This window comes from Anguilla rostrata, chromosome 11 (genome assembly GCF_018555375.3).
Source record: "Anguilla rostrata isolate EN2019 chromosome 11, ASM1855537v3, whole genome shotgun sequence".
Classification (NCBI taxonomy): domain Eukaryota; kingdom Metazoa; phylum Chordata; class Actinopteri; order Anguilliformes; family Anguillidae; genus Anguilla; species Anguilla rostrata.
In genome coordinates this window covers 4,781,840-4,804,840 of record NC_057943.1, presented here as the reverse complement: position 1 = coordinate 4,804,840, position 23,001 = coordinate 4,781,840, and the positions used below count along the sequence as shown (strand labels likewise).

The 23,001-nt window shown below is 46.6% G+C and overlaps 1 protein-coding gene across 1 annotated transcript in view; it reads right to left on the bottom strand.

Moving 5' to 3' along the window:
• Nucleotides 1-7,880: 7,880 nt before the first annotated feature.
• gripap1 (GRIP1 associated protein 1) overlaps nucleotides 7,881-23,001 on the bottom strand; it is a 57,073-nt gene continuing 41,952 nt past the window's right edge. The window contains exons 26-27 of the mRNA XM_064300243.1: nucleotides 13,481-13,650; nucleotides 7,881-9,789 (exon numbers count right to left, since the gene is read on the bottom strand). Of these exons, the coding sequence (XP_064156313.1) occupies nucleotides 9,703-9,789; nucleotides 13,481-13,650 (257 nt within the window). The 3' untranslated portion in view covers nucleotides 7,881-9,702. The remainder of the gene's footprint in view (nucleotides 9,790-13,480; nucleotides 13,651-23,001) is intronic.

Genomic DNA, 23,001 nt, shown 5'->3' with positions numbered 1-23,001 from the left:
CAACTAGAAATTGTAAAACGCTACCACCGATCGATGCTGGCGGCACAGCACTGCGTTCGCACAGGAGAAGCGCACGCTTTTATTACATTACATATTGGCAAAATGTGTGAATGCTCACAAAAGGCTAAAGTTCAAAAGATGCATTTGTTAAAACTGAAAAAAAAAAAAACTATTGAAATATGCTCATGAATGTGAAATAGCCCTGGGTCACTTCCTCATTCCTATTGAAAGTTCAATAAAACACTGTGTTTCCAAGTGACTAATTACACCGTTTGTAGACACACACGAATACATAAGCCAAGTAAATGACTATACTCATTAAGACACTTCAAAACTTTTGTGTCGCAATACCTCCCCTCCCATTATGCAGTGGAAATATTTCAGCGAATTGCTTTTAATTAAAAGAGAAACTTTGAGGGCTTGGTGGTTCTGCCCCACAATTAACCTTCACCGCCCCAACTTCGTCGAAATCTTTATCCACGTACACTCCATAGAAATCTGTAGGCACCCTCAGCCGTTTGATTTCCCAACGGTAGCCAAAGGACGGGAAAGCAATTAAGAACAATAAGTGAACTAATTATGCGTTAATAAAACTTAAAGACTCAACTTTAACGCCAACTTTAATAAATACAGGTTACATGATGCTGATAATTTTCCTCGCTGTTTACATTACGTCTCCGAGAGCTATGTTTAGTAGCGTAATTAACTTAATGTCTGCTCGGCCTCCAAAGGGTGTCGAGCGAACGGTGTGGCAGCCAAAGCTAAGCGTCAATCTCCGGGGACCCTGGTGTGTGGAGTCGGAGCTAAGGAAGGCCACCCGCGAGACCTGCCTGCCAATCATTCTCACATGCACTACACATTGCTGAGCGCCTGAGAGCCTACAATTCTGACTATCGCACTCTCTACCGCGATTAAAGTTTGATTCTTATTTATTTTTTTCGTCTTAGTGTTGTTTTTGTGTCATACTTTTCATTAGTGTCTTTGTCACTGCGGGAACTGAACTGTATTCTTGGCTATAAATAGCTGGACGGAAATGAGTATCGTACCTTATCGAACACGCGTTTTGTAGTTGTTCCAACTGACCATGATATTCACTTTTACACGTCAGTTTGGATAAAAGCGTCTGCTAAATGAAATGTAATGTAATGTGATGTTTTTATCCATCAACGTGGGTCTAAATTAAGAGACGTGCAAGTCTGTGACCCAGTATAGTTTCAACAAGATCGTTTTTTATTTTATTTTTTATCCCTAGCGGTCATGGAAGACTACTGCACGGAGAATTAAAACAGACGGCCGTCCCCTTTTGCCTGAAGCTGAAACTGAGCTGAGGCACTGATTTATATATATATATATATACGACGTTGACTTTTGTTTGAACGTCTGCACAGAGAAAGCCACGATAGCTCGCCCAAACAGCGCTGCAGAAGTACATGTTTCGGGGTGCACTGTACTCTCCTCATTCTCTTTTTAAGTACAACAGCAGCAATCCTGTACAACAGCTGAGGCGACGCCCCTCAGGCCACACGGGTACGCAAGCTTTCCGTTTCTACCCTCGTTTATTTACCCATCCCTTCGTTTTTTGTTTTTCCTCCCCTGTTAATAATTCACGCAGTCCACCTCCATGTTAATTTTTAATGACCCGCATGTCCTATTTCAGTGCAAGTGTAACTTTTGCCTAAGCTGCTACTGCATGTGTGTGTGTGTGTGTACACGCATTTCCTGTTTATTAGCATGCAAGTTCGTCTCAAAGTCAGGTCACGGACAGCCACGGGCCGTACAGACTTTGCTGGTCTTTTAATTTATTTACTCCACGCCATGCAATGAGGATCAGCTTCAATTAATAATGTATGAAGTTAATTTAACAATGTAAACAAAATTCAATACGTTAGCAGTCAAAATGTTGTTAATCTTGAATGGTATTGCATGTATTCAAAATACTGGACATTCTCTGAATGGTACAATTAAGATTAACTTAGGGGAAAAAAAATTTATGAAACAGCCATGTTCCTAACACTTTTGGTTGCAGGCACTGTATGAGTAAAACCTGGTACGATTATGATATTATGACTAATATGCTAAAAGACTGAATGAATTAGCCTTAAGTTTACTTATGTTTACAGACACATTTTGGGTGACTATGAAGCTGTTGTATTTGTGACAGATCTATGTGGGTGGCAAAATAAGAATGTGTTAATGTACATGACTTCTTTAAAGAAAATGTGGGTTTTTTTGTGCAAATAAAAATGATTGCTCATAGCACTCCAAGGTAAATGTAAACACTGACATTAAAAAAACTATTATTTTGGCTTCATTTCACATTAAAGGACTAATACAAAGAATCAAAACATTGATTAAATAAAGAGAGTTATTTTTAAAGTCATGCCTCTTTTAGAGTGATATTTTTGTGGCAGAAATGTCAGCTGCATTTTGTTTTGGAATCCTACAGTAGCTCATGTAAATATCTCTATTTTCAAGTTTTGAGTACATAATTGCATAGCTGTGCAAAATAGCCAATTTGGTTATTAAAATACACAAACAGTTGCCTTGTAGCAAACTGGGGCTTGTATCACAAAGCAGGCCTAGTTAGCTGGATAACTGCACTGAGTAAAATGCGAAACAGCTCTTTTTACTTCAGTCCATGTTCCAGATTTGGGAGGCGCTCCGGGTTTTACTCAGCGCAGTTATCCAGCTAACTCAGTAATCCTACTTTGTGACACAGGCCTCTGGGCACACGGATCATGATTAGTCACACTATGGATTACAGTAACGCTTCATTGTGCGATTGCTGTGATCCTGAACAGTTCTGTCTACAGTGAAGCAGAGATAATTCTGAATATGAAAGAGGGCAGAGACGAGCACTTCCTTAACTCACAGGAAAGAGTGCATGGAGGTCTGTGGCCAGGCTGCTTCAATGAAGATTTAATTCTCCTCTTTGTCTTTGCCACCAAGTCCACCTGGAACAAGCAGGAAGTACAACCTGAACTTTGGCAGTCCCATACATGCAAAACTGAACTTAAGGTTTTAACTTACATTACAGGCATTTAGCAGACGCTCATTTCCAGAGCAACTTACCTGTACACAACTTTTACATTGCATCCATTTACGCGGCTGGATATTTACTGAAACAATGCAGGTTAAGCACCTTGCTCAAGGGTACAACGGAGGTGTCCTACCCAGGAATCGAACCTGCGACCTTTACAAGACCAGTTCCTTACCCATTATACTACACTGCCACTAACTATTTGTGGATAAACCAAACACCATGCCTAGTCACGCTTCACAATTCTTTCTTATGGCTAAAACAGATGAGAGGTCTGTACAGATAAAGCAGTGCTTCTCTTCTCCAGTAAAATAATTTATTTACGCGTTAGAATGATCTGCATCCTCTGTGTGCCCAGTTCTACCACTGCAGAGCACAGAGAACCCCGCAGACTACTAACAAGGCTTTGTAACAGACATCATAAGGTCTATTTCAGTGGGACCTTCATTTGATTACACTACCTTTTTTAAAGTGGGTACCATCATGGAATTCTGCAGTGTCAGCTTGTTTAATATCTAGCACATATATGAATGAAAGTGGCGGGGGGGGAATAGTCATTTGTATTTTTCAGAAGATAAAACCATTACACTTGGAGAAAAACATTGTGTGACTTTAAAATACAGGGTAATTAAATATTGTGACAATATTTTGCATTAGTAAAAATATTTCAACTACGCCATGGTTTAAATTTTTTAAACCTGGACATGAAATGTACAGCTGTCAACTGCCCGCAGTAGTTACTGTCATGATAAAGCTGTCTAACCTTTGAAAAATCTATCAACAGGCAGTCATACGCAAAGTGGTGCACAAATAAAGTAACTCAAAATAACACGGAACAAAAAGGTTAGGTTTTAAATTTAATTTGAAGGTATTTCCTATCGTTTTATTAAATTTTTAGTAAGTTATATGTTCCTATTCATTATTAGTGATGGTTTATGCAGAAATCAGGGTCTATGTAGAAACGCCCCTATTGTTTAAGCAAGACCACCAGCCTAACCATGGCAACCCAGTTAGCTCGTTTCTACCCCAGATGCTGGTTAGATAGCCTCAAGAAAGGCCCTGTAAAACACTGTGTAATAAACAGCGGATGCTTAGCCCAACTGCGGTACAACAATCGACGTTTTTGGCCCCCCTCTGGAGAGGAAGGAAGGGCCGGCAGACTTCCTATTGATTTTTTTTTATTTTTTTTTTAACTTTCTTTCTGGCATCAACCTTGAAGCAGTGCCCTTTTGTTTTTAAGTACAGACGATATCTCGGGGTTCCCCAGTTATCAGCACAAGTACCAAACTGATTTTCTTTAATTCATGTTTCAACCCAAATATGCATGCTACAATTGACCTCAACAAGTTTGATTATATGCTTTTTAAGGCTTTAAACACCTTGCAACTACACACATGGATATTTAATATGGTTCACCTCATCATACAAACAAGTAATCTGATTTAATTTAAGCGATTATGAGTAATACATCAATATATTTACATGCAAGTAAGACGCTGTTCCCTGTGCATTACCAGCCAGCATGAACCTAGATAATACCCCCACGCAGCCCTCTCACACTAAAAGCTATGGAAACTGCAGATATCCATGACCCCAGTCAAGGAAAGAGGAGTCATAGGATCTGACCACAGTGGGTCAGGAGTTCAGTTTAATGGTTCACGTCTAAGATGGCACCTTCTACAGCAGCGTCAGCACCACTGAACCATGGGAAATGGTGTCAGTGCGGTCACAGGAGAGCACAACGCTAGCTTACTAATGCACCTTCTCACAGGCAACCCTACACTCTTACCACGAGAGCCTCCTCCATGGATCCACCAGGTTCAGCAATTTGACAAAAGATGTTTATTGAGCAGAATATTTCCAATTCCGTGTTTTTCTTTCTTTTTCTTTACCTAAATGGTTGGAAAGTTCATGGCAGAAGGTCACTCACACCATGGAAACATCACAAACCTTAATGCATCAAAAGCTAAATACTTATTGGAGATTACTATGAAATAATTTTGGGGGGGGGGGGAAATGTTAATCCTGTAAAAGATTTTATTCATGTCTGATGACTGCAGCCTTTAAAAAAAATCTAATTGTAATTTTGACAAACAACCCTAGACATCCAAGACAGAACACAATCAGACAAACATTTAGTAACGTGGATATGATATTAATTCAGTTATGCAATGCTAATTAGTTTAATCAATTGATTTTTTTGTACATTAATCTGTAGTAGTATCATATAGGAAAACTTCAAAGAGGTTTTGGTGATGAGGCACCATAAATTAACGATGGAAAAACTGTCTAACTCTGAAAACCTCACTTCAACATCCTTTATAGCAAAGGTTTCTCAGTATTAAAAAGGTACCACCTTTTGTTCAGTCTTAATAATCAATAAACTTGAGTGATTCACCCTGATGAAGGCCAATGTGCCGCAACGCGTAGGTGCGTGTTTTTAACCTTTGCTATGCATTAGCCATACAATAAAGGCTTTTTTACTTTTTCACAACAAGAGTGCCTTGGTCGCTATCTTTTTTCATGAACTTCATCACCCTTGTACCAAAGAGCACCTTGTTGGATTTTACTCACTTCCAAAAGATGTGCTCCTCTCTGTTTTTCTACATCAAACTTGAGTGATTTTGAATAAAATTCTGTTCCAGTTTCTATCGCCTACTTTCACTTCCGGCCAAAAGGCACTGATATGAAGTCCTAATATTGACCAGCACACCATGATAGATTATCAATAAAATAAATAACAGCATCCTTTAACCGAAACAAATTCTCAAAGTGTTCTGACGCAGTTCCGTGGACACGCCAGCTCGTGCCACAGCTGGCTGACGGGACAAGCTCAGCTGTGTTTACCGGGCACAGTTTTGTGCTTCCCATTTCGTAAGGAAGCGCAGGAACGCCGCCGTCGGCGTGGAAACGGAACGCGGGGGCTGCAGCGGAGAGACCAGACGGCACGCGGCAGATCAGCACCCGTGCGTTCTCGCACCGTGACACTGCAGCATCTCCTTTCTCTTTGAGAAAGTTGCTTTCTCACTACCCATCTTCCGCCGTGGCCTGAAGACTCATCTCTTCAGACTATACCTAGACTAACCACCACCACGCTGTCTATTTCACCCCCCTTTTTTTTAACCCCCCTCCCCCCCTTTTTCACGACACTTGTTACATGTTGCCCCATCCCAGCACTTATTCTTATTCTTCTCCCTAGTTGGCTTTGCAGAGGTTAGGTCAGAATAGTGTTCACTGTGTGAACTGTGTACTTGGCTAGAAATAGCTGTACAAAATAAGTATTGTACCTTACTGAACCTGTGTTTAGCAGTTGTCTATGACCATGAAATGCACTTTCTGTACGTCGCTTTGGATAAAAGCGTCTGCTAAATAAATGTAATGTAATGAGTCATTCTCTACACAAAAGCATTCACGTGCGGTCCACGGTTCGCTAAATAATACCAAATCTGATGATTCAATATTTTACGTAGAAAAAAAAACATAAAAATTCTCCATTTGTCAGGAAAACAGTGGTTAATGATGGCTGGGTTATGGGAGCGTTTTCCATTCTCAATTTCTGCAGGCAGATTCCATCATCAAGACAAGTGCAGACATCATGGAAAAAGTTAACATTTGTGTTAGGCACATGCAAAACATTTAAAGCAGCGGTGTCCAATTTTATCTGAAAAGGGCCAGTGTGGGTGCAGGTTTCTGTTTTAGCCTGGCACTACAACACCTGACTCAACAAAGCAACTAACCAAGGTCTTCAAAGAAGACCGTGACGAGTAGAATCAGGTGTCTTAGTGTTGGGCTACAACAAAAAAAAACCTGCACCCGTTCCAGCCATTTTTGGATAGGACTGGAAACCCCCTGGTTTAAAATGCAGAGTTGCTCACAACAGCTAACACGTGTTCCCTATGAATTCTTAACCATCAGAAAAATAATCAGAATAAAAGTTGCACTCTGCTGCATTAAAAATGAAACTTTCTGAAATAAAACAGGACGTGACGTGACAAAAAAAATAAAAAATAATAATAATTATCGAGTACAGTTTTTCAGCCAGTTCTTTATTGACATTGCAAGGAGTCGAGATGATCATTTGAGGGGGGTTGGGCCATAAATGCAGACATTAAAAAGAAAAAGAAGCCCGTTAAACTGGGAGAGGAACCGTCGCGCATCGGAGACGGTCGCCGCGTAAATCAGCGAAAACGGCGTTTCTGTTCGACGCCGAAGAAGAGCTCCGCGAAGTTAATCTCTCACGCTCCGACTGATCATCGACAACAGCGGGAAAACAAAAGCCTGGAAGCAGCCCAGCGTCGGACTCAGAACGCGTGCTGACGTAACACGGGGAATCCTCCACGTTTTCGGAAAAAGTGCAAAAGTGTGATCGCAAACGATAACCGCGTAGTAACTAATGCGCACATAAGAGAGGTCCTGTTCCATCCCTGGTGCGCATTAATTACACCATCTTCATATGTTCATTTGAAATGAATCAACATTCCTGGGAAAATATAAATTAGCATGTCTGCAGGATGTGGGGGGGGGTGGGGGGTTATGAGTAATGCATGCATTACCCTCCATATTAAGTTTAGCAATGGGAGAATTTAGTTCATAGGATCCTTGTTGTGTTTGGGGGGGGGGGGGTTCTAACACGAGATCAACTGCTAATGCCACTCCATTTTGATCATTTATATTCATCGGGGATTTAGACCCCAACCAATTAAAATACAAGAGGCTCAGGTGGTCATACATGACCAATCCAGGATCGCCAAAACCTACGCTGATCAGCTTTGTCATTTTAATGATACATAACAATAATTTTGATGTAGTTTTACATCTAATAAATAAAAACTGAGAATAATTAAAATTTGAAATTTATTTCCATCTAAAAGATTAAATAGACGTTTAAATGTTTTGGTTACAGTTAAGGGGACGAAGGCAAAGATCGACACGGACGCGTGTCCTCCCTCTCCCTCGCTTCATCTCATTTCACTCAATTTTCAAAAACAAACAAACAAACAAACAAAAAAAAACAGTTTCGTTTTGTAACATTCATATATACAGCTTACCTACAAAAAGCCAAGGATGGGGAAAAACTTCAGCTTCATAATCAAGGTTCACTCACTATTACACACAGGAAGGCAGTTGGTGGTAATGTGGAAAAGCTCTTGCGCGTGTGTAAGACTGACCGAGGCGACCTCACTAAAAGATCCCGTTATCTGTTCAATGCCCGGGCAGGACCTTCATACAAACCCCTCCCCCTTCCTGTACGGGACCAGGAAGGGCCTAAAGCAAGGGTCTTACTCCGTGCCTTTCACAAGCAATGAAATGTGTTCAGGGGGCCGTCAAAACTACAAAGACCAAAACTCCAAAGATTAATTTGGAGGTGTCATACAACGTGTGACCCAGTTGTTTAAGTGTGGCTGTAAATGGAGGGGTGGAGGGGTGGGGGCATCTAAACATGTGGGAGATGTTCAGGAGTGGTAAGGCTTCCAGGAATCAAAATAGTAAAAAAAATAAAACAGCCAGGCTCAGGTACACATTAGTACACTCAAGCTGATACAAAGCACTGACACTGTGGTCCTCTGCGTCTCTGCAGTTCTGTCAGTAGAGCAGCCATTTAAAAAACAAAAAAAAACAAAAAAACTTAACTGTGCGGATAAAAGGACTTGAATTTGACGACAAAAGAATCCATAAATGTGACGAGGGAAGAACAAATCGCATCAATATCCTGATATTACAAGCCAGCACGCCGTCGAAAGGAATGATCATAAACAATTAACAATTAGCGTACAACGAGGGAAGGCCTGCATTTATCCCAAAACGTGTCATTGGTCACATTGTGAATGAAGTTGAATCAATTCTTGGGCTTCCTGTGCAGCAGTGGTGCCCAATCGCGCGCCGTTGTGGATTTCATTCCAGCCAATCACGTCACCTGCTGATTTCGCTCATTAGTTCTCTGGCTGACGGTGTCTTAATTAGTGAAATCAGCAGGTGAGGTGATTGGGTGGAGTGAAACGGCCCCGGCACGTGATTGGGCACCAGTGCGGTGTAACTTAACGCGAAAACCCTGACTGGGGTTTCGAAAGTTTTTGCTCAACCCGAGAATTAATTTTCTCTGAAATGATAAACCGTTCATACCTCCGTTGTGTGGTACGGATTTTTTAAGCAGCTGACGACGGGAGCTGAGTGGTGCAAATGTACAGTCGATGGGAGAGTGGGCGGAGCATGCAAACTTCAGCCTCCGTTTCAAACTACGAGCTCGAGAAGCCGACGCTCTTCCACTCAATGACCGAAGGACCTTTCTGGAAGGGGGGGGGCGGGGGGGGCGCACATGCTCACTGTCCTGGAATTGGGCTCAGGCCCCCGCCTGGAGGGGAGTAAAACCAAAGTCTTCTGACCAAAGGCAGGCCCAGTTCACTCTCTCTCCCACCCCCCCCACCCCCTTTCCGTTTTCCGCTTTTCAAAAGGACAACGTGTTGCATCGAATACATTCAGTAGTTAAATGCGTTTCCGTTACCGCCAAAAAAGCCCCTCCCCACCTCTGCCCCCCCCCCTCGTTCACACCGCGTTTGTCTGCCAGAGGTTCAGTCCCTTAGCAAGCTTGAGTGGTGTCTGCCTCTTGGTTGCTGCGGAAACAGAATGAGATGGAGGGTGGGCGGGAGGAGGGGCTTTTTCCAGGCCTAGCCCGTAGCGGGAGGGTCTCCTCCCGGACTTGTGCATGCGTCTTTGCTTAGGCGAACGATCTCCTGAGACAGAACTTCAAGGTCCTGGATGGGGAAAAAAAAGAATAAATAAATAAATACATTGAACAACAGCATTTAACCCTTTGAAGAACAGGTTTTATGGAATGTTTTTTTTCTCCAAAACTCTAAGTCAGCATTCTAGAACTCTGTTCCTTTCATTTACCAGTAGTGATTGTTACATCAGCATTAGAATGCTCAGCTAAGAACATTCTAATCATTCACATTTGTTTTCTCGCACCTTAAAAAAGGGTTAAACATCCTCTTTCATATCATAAAACCGAGAGAGAAGCAGAAGCCACTGCTGCATTCAAAAGCTTCGAGAATACAGCGTCTCCTCCCAGCGAACGAAAGGAAGCGAGAGGAGGAGAACAGGAGATAAGGACGGGCAGCAGGCCAAGCTCTTACATTCTGCTGAACGCCGGCAATTTCCTTACCTGAGTGATATAACGCCATTACACAAAATCAACCTGGTCGATTGACTTTATTGTGCAAGCTGTAGTCATAAAGCAATGCTTAAAACAGTAGCAAAGTCGCAGATAGCAAACAACTCGAAACCTAACGACAACAGAAAAACAGCACTACTGCATTTCTTCCCGTTCATGGCGTATGAAGACGCACAAGATAATTCAGCCTCCCGGACGTCTTACGGCAGTCCGGTGCTTGTGTGCTATTTAGCGTCCCCAAATGGGGGGCTCTAATTCTTTCCCCCAGTTTGCAGATGCAGAGGCACAAAAAGGAGGAGCAGGTCAGCCAGACTCGGGCTCGGGTTCAGCTGCAATCCCGCACCAAAAAAAAAAAAAGGGTAATGTTCCATCCACGGTAATATACGTACTGTACGCTCGCCCGCTCGCTCAAAAGCAGAGAGCATCAAATATTAACGGGGGCTGTTTTGTTTCCGGGCCGGTGGCCCCAGCAGGCAGTAAATATTCATGAGCGAGCGAGCAAGACCCCACCCCCAGAGTCACCGGGGCTGCAGAGGGGGGCGCGAGCGAGGGGGGACCCGTCTCAAACTTCAGCACGACGAATACCGCCATTTTACCCCCCACTTTTCAGCCCTGCTCTCTCTGGCAGGCCCCACGCCTAGCGGAGGTCCTGGTGGAGGTCCGCCCGGGTCGAAACCCCAGGCGGGGGATTTCGGGGTGGTAGGGGGGGCGTTTATAATTGGGGTTTGGCAGCAGACTGTGATTCGTTTCCCTCAGCGTGCTCTGGTAAGGGCTCACTCAGACAAAGGCTCCCCCGTTTAACCGGGATAAAAGCAGGCGGTTAAGTAGCGGTTAGCGAGCGCGGCGCGTCCCGCGGCTAGCGCAGGCTTACGTAATAGTCGCTCCGTCGCTCTCTCTCTCTCTCTCCCCCTCTCTATCCCTCCCTCCCTCCCTCCACAGGCACGCACGGGAAGCATGAGAGCGACAGCAGATTTCCTGAATCACTCACCACCAAACGCCCAGCTGGGTTTCATGCTTCCATGCAGCTTTTGCATAAAAAAAATTTAAAAACACCCTCAAATATGAAAATATATATGAGTGCTCTATGTGAGTGCAAAAAAATAACCCCAAAACAATTATTAATATAACAATTATTAATTATAAATGGCTTAAATATCCTCAACTATGTTAATAACATTATGGGGTATTTTGTTGCATTCAAAACTAATAAAACAGCTTGGAAAATATCACCTGAGTGAGAATTTTAGTGGTAAATTAATGTAAAATATCAAGCTAAATATATTCAGCCCTCCAAGGCAGTAAAGTCAATAACAGTAAGTTTGACACCACCCAAGCCAGAAAGTTCTCTGCAAACTTCAGACAGCGTCTGTCAGTTTGTTCCCTCTCTCTCTCTCTCTCTCTGGCCGAGGTTAGAGGAGCTGGGTGTTTGTGTAACCCAAACTCCCCCTGGGTACGCACACTCCTACACACAAACACTGCCAAAGATCCAGACCCGTCTTCAACATGCACAACTACAAGACACCCCCTCAGTGTTTTCAACCAGCCAACACACACATGCATACATAAAGTACCGTTTGTATAGAACAGCTTCTCAATCTCTTGTTTTTAAAGCATCTCCGTGGCTTGGGTTAAGAGCAGACCATTAATTGCTCCCTTGTCTAGGCCATATATCATTCCCAATTGTTCCTGATATCACGATTTTTCCCAAAGTATAAGTGAAATTATTTATTGTACATGTTGAAATACAACCTTAATAACATTTGCGGACGGGGGGGGGGGATGCTGTTGACCTTAAAATGAGCATAAAATATTTTCTGACACTCTAGGCAGTCACGATTATTTAAGAAAAACACGTTTTTTTTCCGCGGTTAGTCACGTCCGTACTTTTTTTTTTTTAAAGCAGTAAATTTTTGCGTGACGGTGTAATCCCGAAACACAAGGGGACAAAAAAAAAAAAAAAAAACCTGAGCGGCTTCTGAGGCCTCGTTCCCGCGCGCTTCTGCAAATAACCCGCCGGAACGCTCGACGCCCACGCCCCGGCCCCGCGGCGAATAACGCCGCTTCGCTGGCGACGCCAGGCCGGCCCGCTGACAGTGCGCCACCCACACGTGTACCCAGCGCCACGCGGCGCTCGTTTCGCACCGTCGTCACCGGCGGCGACGGCTGCTTGCCGGGGGACGCGCGCGGCCGCGAAACAGAGACTGCCGGCTGCCCCCCGGCTTCGGCTGATCCACAGCGCAAGGGCCCCCGCCCCCCCCCCCCCGAAAGGGCTGTGTGTGCGCGCGCGCGGCTGGCAGGTTGGGCTTCTAATCAAAGCCCTCGCCTACCCGCTGTCAGTTGCTCTTCTTCTGTGGTACGCACGCGGATTCAACCCGCTGTCAGTTGCTCTTCTTCTGTGGTATGTACGTAATGACGGTCTACAGTAAGGGGCTCCAGGACTCCGGTGCTGGTGGGCCGCAGTCTCTGCTGGTTTTTTATTTTGTGATTTCCTTTCTAATCAGCGGCCAATTTAGGCCTGGGAAACAAGGTGTGCAGCAGGACTCTTTAGCCAAATCAATGGCTCAAATTAAGTACCTAAGTGCTGGAACACATCAGAAATTGGCAGACAAAGCAGCCGAACAGGATGCGAGTTTGAGGTCCCTGGTCTACAGTTAGGGTCCAACTCTTTCACCTTCTGCAAGTGCCAGTAAGCTACTCTCTCCTGTTCTCCAGCATGTTTCTGGTATAAGGAGAGCAATTAGGTCTTGTTCTTTAATCAGCTATAACTGCATGTTCTTGTTAAGCTGCACCTGAGTGTACTTCACATGTTAGCGTGCTACAGGGAATATTAAGGCCCTGCTTATTTCACCTTCTGTCAGTACATGCTGTTAGCATGTTAGCGGGCTAAAACAGCAGTGCGGCCACCTCACCTTCTGTAAGTGCATGATGTTAGCACATTAGCAGGCTAAAACAGCAGTATGGCTACCTCACTTTCTGCAAGGCAGCTTTAGCACGTTAGCGGTCTAAAACAGCAGTGTGGCTACCTCACCTTGTGTAAGCGCATGCTGTTAGCACGTTAGCGGTCTGAAACAGCAGTGTGGCCACCTCACCTTCTGTAAGTGCATGCTGTTAGCACGTTAGCGGTCTGAAACAGCAGTGCGGCTACCTCACCTTCTGTAAGCGCATGCTGTTAGCACGTTAGCGGTCTGAAACAGCAGTGTGGCCACCTCAGCTTCTGTAAGCGCATGATGTTAGCACGTTAGCGGTCTGAAACAGCAGTGCGGCCACCTCACCTTCTGTAAGTGCATGTTCTTGGTGAGCTGCTCCTCCAGCATGTTCTGGAGCTTCTTGTTCATCTCGCGCAGGTTCTCGTCGCCGGGCTTCACCAGGTCCCGGAGCACCGAGCCCAGGCTCCCGCGCTCCGCCTGGGAACCGTGGGACACCGCCGCGGCGCCGGACACGTCTGCAGCACCGGACAGGGAGAGAGCGGAGAGCCGTCTGGCATTAGCACGCTCGCCTCAACCGCGGGCTAGCACCGGATAACATCTGGAACGGACGCTGATTTGGTGCAGATTTGAAACCGAAGGTGTGACACAATGACACGTTTACTGAACTACAATGGAAATCTTGAAAACATCAATTGAGATGGTGAACGATGTAGCCTTGCGCTCCATAAAAGTGCATATTTTGGCACATCCTCCAACATCCTCCAACTGCTGTTTTAAAGTTACAGAACTACAGTCCCCCTCACAATTACCTGCAAAGAGCTCCAGGTGTGTTCCACCGCACATCAGAGGATGTCAAGTTGAAACGCACACTCCCCTAATCACCCTACGTGGAAAGTGCAGCCCCTTTTCACGGCACCGCGGATTACGATGAAGCTGAGAAGGTAACAGCCGGCCGGGTCTGAGGTGGAGGGACGGGTGATTGACAGGAGACTGACGTGCCCATTCAGAGCCAGCGATTCAGAGCCAGCGGACGAGCGGCCCGCGAGCGGTTTGCCGCGGTAACCGGAACCCGGAAAGAGGGCGGCAATAACGGTAACGACCCCCCCAGCAGCGCTCAGAGGCGCGCGATCGTAACGGGGCGCCTTTGTGTCGGAAAAATGAAACGGGCGAGCCGAGCCGATAAGTAATTGAGGACAAACTCTCGCTTTGATGAAGTAAAGCGATGTTTTGTCCGTTCCTTATCAGCGCTGGTCACGCCTCTCAAGAGGATATAACAGCGCTCTGCTTTCTCCGCTCTCGGGTTCAAGTTCTCGGTGACCCGCAAAGCTGTGCAAGCAGAGGTTCAACAGGTGACACCAGCAGGGCGTCTCTCTCAGTGTTGCCAGATTGGGCGGAATCCCACTCAAATGGGCTCCTTTTTTATGTTGCTGTGCGGGGGAAAAACATGCCTTTTGAGCGGTTTGTCATAATAATCTGGGCTATTTTTTTTTGTTGTCATATTGAGCTGGTTTTTTTATCTCTCTCTTTCAGCTGATCATGCAGAATGGTGTTCGGTGCAGTACACCCTTTCGGGCTCTGTGGCACTGTCTCATGCCGTCACACCACCCCGAACACTGATCCAGCGCCGAGGGAAACAACAATACCTGGCAACCCGCCCGCGTCAACAATCTCAATAGCCCCCCCCCCCACCCGGCAACAACCTCAGTCGCAGCTCAGCCGTAATATATACGTTATGCATCTTTTTTGTATTTTTAAATATTTGGGCTTTTTTTCAAGGGTGAGTTTGAGGCTCTGATTGGACAGGTTCAACGTTTTCAAATCTGGCAACACTGCTTATCTTAGCCAGGCTGGACATTTTACTTTTAGGCTATTTTGTCCAGCATAGCAAAATTAAATACGTGTTTTTAAATAAAAAACTCGAGGCCTTTGCAGAGATTCCTCAATCAATGGCAGGTTTTTAAAGTTCTATTTTTAACGTCAGGTCATATCACTCGTTTCATTAAACTAATTCTCTCGTTTGAAAACTGCTGAACTATTAAAACGTCTCCCCGCAGTGCGAAGGCGACGCCCTCTTTGACTCATTTGAATACGGAGATTAATTACACTGGGTCTCTAAGACGGCGCTTAAAAAAAATTCCTTCTTACTTTGGCGTTCTACTCGCAGAATCCTTTAACGGCACTTGACTTCCCCTTATAAGCCTCGCTGAAAGTAATCTAAAGAAATCAAAGAAAGCCAGTGCCGCGCCGGGCGGAAGTCATTTCTCTAAGCAGTGATTACGGGGTCCGGCAACGGCTGAACTCTTCACAGACGAGCAGCGGGATGGCGGCGTATGCAGCAGGACAGCACAGTTCAACAGAACCAATATAATCACAGGCCGGGTTCAGCCCAGACAAGCGCCGATGAAAGTAAACGCGGGATTTCACCAGCCAGAGTCCTTCGCTTTAAATGAAGAGGACGATTATTTAAAGTAAACACACATCCCCATGCATGAGCCAATCGGGTTATCAATCTTCGTAGACTACGGCACGGTTACCTTCAAGCTATTTAAAATGAGGTGTTGTAAAACTGAGTAAGCTTCTTGTTAATTAATGAAGCAGACATTAGTCTTCATGGACATGGTTCGTCTTTATCAAGGCCCCTCATTTTATGATTTCATGTGGTTACTGGGCTTTTCCAAGTCCTTGATTGCAATCTAGAAATGTAGATATAGATTAACAACACTTACTAAATGTTGCAGTTGCTCTAAAAAATGAGTATTGGTTTTCCACTTCCTCCTGAAGCTTTACTGTTATGAGTCAAAAGGAAAAAGCTACAAGCTACGCAGATTGCGTGTGGTATCACTGTTAATGGAGACATTAGTCAAAACCCTAAAGAGCCATTAAACCTGCTCTGCTTCCACGTTCTGCAGCTACAGATGACATTTTAATTTCTCCTGGATGACCAGTAAAAAGAAAAACCTTATAAAATTATCTCAATGACCCCCTTTGCTCTCTGCTCATAACACTGTCATTTCTATAATTATGAGGAAAGTGATTATCATAAAAATGTGTTAAAAATATATTAATTTAGATGAAATTTTTATCTTTTAAGAATAAAAAAGAATAATGGGGAAGGTTGTGCATATGTGAATGTGAAGACCAGCACAAGTTAATGCACTCCAGAGGTGAAGAGTAAGAGCGAAATCCCTTTCCCCCGAGCCCTGCAAACCAGAAACAGGATGAGTAGAGAACAAGCCCATATTTTCCACAAATTTAAAACCGCAAACAGCTCACTTAGAAGCAATGAAGACCGTCATTGAAAAAGAGAACCTGCAGTCTCAATACAGAACAGCTCTCAAGCTCAAACGTAACGGCTCCAAACGCAAAAATTAACTTTGACCTCTCGACCACCAAGCGACTGACAGGTAAGGCTGCTTTGTCTTTTTTCCCCGCCTCCTTTTCAACACCATTGAGAAACCATGGCAACACCTTATTATGAAGAGGATGGTGGTGGTGGTGGGGGGGGGAGGGAGTAAACAGACTGCAGCACGGCAGCTGCATAGCTCGAAAGCCAACCCCCCCCGGTCGCTTCCACAACAGAGTGGAGCACTTGAGAGGAGAGGAAGTCTGCTTGTCAAATGAGCGGTAGCATGTGCTACTGCTTTGAAGAAATGAAGTCGTGCCTCTAATTCCCAAATGTTTAGTAATCGTAAGACTGTGCTCAAATTTTCTCTCACATTGTTCAACCTCCACCCCCCCCCCCCATTGGTCTTCAAAGCCTAAAGTCCAGGTTCACGATCTCTAATCAATTACTATTTCCATTCTTCCAATTAAATCACCCGGTGACACGTCAACGAGGACTCCAAGAAAAGAAGCACACATTTCCCCATGACGGCTAAGAGGGCGGCTCCACACACGCCTGCTGCCTGTTAAAAGCAGGAGGCTACGCTAATGAAAGAGTGCTGTATGCGCAGCACAGCTATGCTACTGTGAGCACGAGTGCTGTATGTGCAGCATGGCTACGCTAATGTGAGCAGCATGCTGTATGCAGGTACGCTAATGTGAGCAGCATGCTGTATGCAGGTACGCTAATGTGTGCAGCATGCTGTATGCAGGTACGCTATGTGAGCAGCATGCTGTATGCAGGTACGCTAATGTGAGCAGCATGCTGTATGCAGGTACGCTATGTGTGCAGCATGCTGTATGCAGGTACGCTAATGTGTGCAGCATGCTGTATGCAGGTACGCTAATGTGTGCAGCATGCTGTATGCAGGTACGCTAATGTGAGCAGCATGCTGTATGCAGGTACGCTAATGTGAGCAGCATGCTGTATGCAGGTACGCTAATGTGAGCAGCATGCTGTATGCAGGTACGCTAATGTGAGCAGCATGCTGTATGCAGGTACGCTAATGTGAGCAGCATGCTGTATGCAGGCTAGCTAGTGTGCGCACTGTGTATGGTCGCTAGTGCAGCATGCTGTATGTGCAGCATGGCTACGCTAACGTGCAGCATCCTGCAGGACCCTAATGTGAGCAGCATGCTGTATGCAGGTACGCTAATGTGAGCAGCATGCTGTATGTGCAGCATGGCTACGCTAATGTGAGCAGCATGCTGTATGCAGGTACCCTAATGTGAGCAGCATGCTGTATGTGCAGCGCTTCCTTCTCATTAGTGTTGGCGTGTTGTGTAACAGCGCGTTATGCTACCGCCCAAGACTGCGCACTGGGTTTTTTTTTTTTTTTTTTGTTCTACTGCGTCGTGTGCTGGTGCGGATGATGTGAGGGCACAGTTCAGTTCCCCCTGCCCCCCCACCACCCACCCGAGCTGCAGGACTGGGGCCGGGGAGGTGGGGGCCAGTCAAGTGCTGCATTATTGAAGATGAGTGTTGCGTTCAGTCAGGCATGTCTGCGTCCTGAATCATTTACACCCCCCACTAATGTCAGCCCTCCTCTAGCACTACAGCCTCCCTCTCTCGCTCTCGGTCCCTTCTCTCTCTCTCTCAATCTCTCTCCCCCTCTCGCTCCCTCTCTCACTCTCGGTCCCTTCTCTCTCTCTCTCAATCTCTCTCTCCCTCTCGCTCCCTCTCTCCCTCTCAGTCCCTTCTCTCTCTTTCTCTCTCTCTCTCCCCCTCAGTCCCTTCGCTCTCTCTCTCTCGGTCCCTTCTCCCTCTCTCTCTCTCTTTCTCTCCCCCTCTCAGTCCCTTCTCTCTCTCCCCGTCACTTCTCTCTCTCTCTCTCTCTCTCTCTCTCTCTCCCCCCCTCTCAATCCCTTCTCTTGCTCCCTCTCTCTTTCTCCCCCTCTCTCTCTCAGTCCCTTCTCTCTTTCTCCCCATCAGTCTTTTCTTTCTCTACCTCTTCCTCTCTCAATCCCTTCTCTCCCTCCCTCCATCTCCTGCTCCCAACAGAGGATTTCCTGATCTTAAAAACTGGGCTTTTCCATCCTGTGTAAGCCCTCCAATGCACCATGGGCAGTGCTGTGGGCGTGGCTACAGACATGATTAGCCACGCCCTCCCCCTCCATGCCCACATCATACACACACATCGGAGCAGACCTGGATTTGCAAAAAGGAAGAACTGCTCAGAAATAACTGTTATGCAACTGCACATTACAGTATCCATTAAAAAAACATAAATATCAGTTTGCAAAATACTCTTCCAGCAGAGTCTGTATAGTTTAGTGCCAGCACATTAGAAATGTTTTTTTCTTTTGTCTCTCAGAAAACAATTCCGCATGCAGCAGTATTTCTACACACCACAAGAGTAAACAGGTGCTCAGTGAAGCCCTGTTGAATATAAAAAACCACAGGAGAACAACCTTTGCAGTGAAAAAACTTTTTGTTTTTGACTGTTAAAAAAAAACAAAAAAAAACAAAAACAACGGCAAACAGCTGGACGCACCTGATCATCAGCATTTCCCATTGGGTGGCAATAGGGCTCCACGCTGGCCAGTTAATGGAATTATTCTTACCATTTTATTCATTTATGCACATTTATCATTTCATAAATAATACAGAAAAGTGTTTCCTGAATAATTCTGCTTTGCCCCAGATGATCTCTGCTGTTAAAAACCTGTACCTACAAAGCCAGCCTATTTGCATAGGCAATCTACCAGTCCCGGAGGAAGGGGGACCTTCAACTTTTACAGCACAATATTTACAATTAGAAGATGGCGGCCTTAATGGAATCTAGCCTGGCATTAAATGTTAAATCAGTCAGTCATGAAATTAAAACAGGAGGAGAGGCGCACATCGGGGCGAGAGACAAAGACACATTAGGTCCCCGTTCTCCCTTAGTAGGGGGGATAAACGTGTAACCTACTTCCTTTAATGGAGGGGGGGGGGGAAGGGGTTTGCATGAAACAAGGGGCGAGATCGGGCCGTGCCTCGCTGCAGATGTTACCCACTGGAGGAGGAAGATTGGGAGGAGGAGGAGGAGGGGGAGGAGGAGGAGGAGGAAGAATCTCCGCCCCCAAGACTGCCTTGTGTGCACCTGTGCGTGCGTCTAAAGCTGCAGGAGACATCTCATTGAGGATAGCGTGTTTCAGAATCTCTCTGACCAGCTACGCTAATGCCATCCATGGTACCATGCTTCAGAATCTCCCTGACATGCTACACTAATGCCATCCACGGTACCATGCTTCAGAATCTCTCTGACCAGCTACGCTAATGCCATCCACGGTACCGTGCTTCAGAATCTCCCTGACATGCTACACTAATGCCATCCACGGTACCATGCTTCAGAATCTCTCTGACCAGCTACGCTAATGCCATCCACGGTACCATGCTTCAGAATCTCCCTGACATGCTACACTAATGCCATCCACGGTACCATGCTTCAGAATCTCTCTGACCAGCTACGCTAATGCCATCCACGGTACCATGCTTCAGAATCTCCCTGACATGCTACACTAATGCCATCCACGGTACCATGCTTCAGAATCTCCCTGACATGCTACACTAATGCCATCCACGGTACCATGCTTCAGAATCTCCCTGACATGCTACGCTAATGCCATCCACGGTACCATGTCTCAGAATCTCCCTGACATGGTAAATGGTAAATGGACTGCATTTATATAGCGCTTTTATCCAAAGCGCTTTACAATTGATGCCTCTCATTCGCCAGAGCAGTTAGGGGGTTAGGGGTTAGGTGTCTTGCTCAAGGACACTTCGACATGCCCAAGGCGGGGTTTGAACCGGCAACCCTCCGACTGCCAGACAATCGGTCTTACCTCCTGAGCTATGTCGCCATGCTACGCTAATGCCATTCACGGTACCATGCTTCAGAATCTCCCTGACATGCTACACTGAAGACATCCACGGTAGAATACCTTAGAACAAGGTATTATTCAAAGAGCCGGTGTGAGTGCAGATTTTATTTCAGCCCAGCACTAAGGCACCTACAAAAACCTGCAGCCACACTGGCCCTTTCTGGATCAGACTGGGCACCCCTGATTTAGAGCCTCCCTGACCTGCTGCACTAAGTCATCCACGTCGCCCTTGTCGCAACATCTCTCGGCTTTTTAAGGACAGGAAGAAAGAAAGAAAAAACAGCCAGTATTTTACAAAGAGACAACATGAACTAGAGCTGCAGACTTTCCTGTATACGCCACTACCTATCTGGTGTAAGGTACTTCCTGGCGATTTCCTTTGATTACATGCATGGGCAGACGTGTATCTAGATGAAAGTGCGCATTCTCACATAATGGGAGCAACGAGAGGGCTTTCATCTTTACCAGACACGCAACGCGAATAAACCTGCAGCTTCAGCTGAACAGACGGAACCGAGAGGGAAGCCTGCAGCTTCAGCTGAACAGACGGAACCGAGGGGGAAGCCTGCAGCTTCAGCTGAACAGACGGAACCGAGGGGGAAGCCTGCAGCTTCAGCTGAACAGACGGAACCGAGGGGGAAGCCTGCAGCTTCAGCTGAACAGACGGAACCGAGGGGGAAGCCTGCAGCTTCAGCTGAACAGACGGAACCGAGGGGGAGGCCTGCAGCTTCAGCTGAACAGATGGAACCGAGGAGGAAGCCTGCAGCTTCAGCTGAACAGACGGAAGCGAGGGGGAGGCCTGCAGCTTCAGCTGAACAGACGGAACCGAGGGGGAAGCCTGCAGCTTCAGCTGAACAGACGGAACCGAGGGGGAAGCCTGCAGCTTCAGCTGAACAGACGGAACCGAGGGGGAAGCCTGCAGCTTCAGCTGAACAGACGGAACCGAGGGGGAAGCCTGCAGCTTCAGCTGAACAGACGGAACCGAGGGGAAGCCTGCAGCTTCAGCTGAACAGACGGAACCGAGGGGGAGGCCTGCAGCTTCAGCTGAACAGACGGAAGCGAGGGGGAGGCCTGCAGCTTCAGCTGAACAGACGGAACCGAGGGGGAAGCCTGCAGCTTCAGCTGAACAGACGGAACCGAGGGGGAGGCCTGCAGCTTCAGCTGAACAGACGGAAGCGAGGGGGAGGCCTGCAGCTTCAGCTGAACAGACGGAACCGAGGGGGAAGCCTGCAGCTTCAGCTGAACAGACGGAACCGAGGGGGAAGCCTGCAGCTTCAGCTGAACAGACGGAACCGAGGGGGAAGCCTGCAGCTTCAGCTGAACAGACGGAACCGAGGGGGAAGCCTGCAGCTTCAGCTGAACAGACGGAACCGAGGGGGAAGCCTGCAGCTTCAGCTGAACAGACGGAAGCGAGGGGGAGGCCTGCAGCTTCAGCTGAACAGACGGAACCGAGGGGGAAGCCTGCAGCTTCAGCTGAACAGACGGAACCGAGGGGAAGCCTGCAGCTTCAGCTGAACAGACGGAACCGAGGGGAAGCCTGCAGCTTCAGCTGAACAGACGGAACCGAGGGGGAAGCCTGCAGCTTCAGCTGAACAGACGGAACGGAGGGGAAGCCTGCAGCTTCAGCTGAACAGACGGAACCAAGGGGAAGCCTGCAGCTTCAGCTGAACAGACGGAACCGAGGGGAAGCCTGCAGCTTCAGCTGAACAGACGGAACCGAGGGGAAGCCTGCAGCTTCAGCTGAACAGACGGAACCGAGGGGGAAGCCTGCAGCTTCAGCTGAACAGACGGAACCGAGGGGGAAGCCTGCAGCTTCAGCTGAACAGACGGAAGCGAGGGGGAAGCCTGCAGCTTCAGCTGAACAGACGGAACCGAGGGGGAACAAAGCCGCCGCGTGTTTTCGTATCGAAAAGGGAAATCTGTACCCTGGGGGCCCCCCTGGCTAATGCACACACTCACGCGCGCGCGCGGTGCGGCGATGCGTCCCCCGCGGCCAGGATCGAATCCAGACAAGCGCCAACGGTGCCAACTGTGGACCGGAGACCGGAGCGGGAGGGGCGGGATGGTTTCATTCGACAGGAGATTCGGCTAATCCAGGGGGTAGCCCAGCAGGTATTCCTGGAGTCCTGGAGTGCCTGTGATGTTGCAGAACTTTGTTCCGTCTGAGCAGAACACCATGGGGTTTGATGGAGTCAGAATAATCAGTCTGAAAGGTGAAATATGGATGGCACCAACGCAAGGTCACCAGTGTTCATTACCCCTGATAATTAATAAATTATGTAGTCGTGGGTTTGATGCAGAAAAAACAGGGACCATCTCCGGCACTCCAGGACTAGGGTCACCTACCCCTGGCCAAACAGCGCAACTGCAGCACCCATGAAAACCGCCAATCAAATAGCTGTGATTTACTACTGCATTCTGGGATGAAACCGGGGTGGTGTTCTCACAGGCAATAAAAGTCATTATTTACACACTTCACTACAGTCCGTATTAACCATAATCTAATTAAAAGGACTACAGAAGTTGAGATATCTCTGCTTCGGGGTACAAAAGGGAACAGGGCCTAGAGTACTTACTGAATACAAATTACCTGGAATCGAGCCACTATCACTATCACT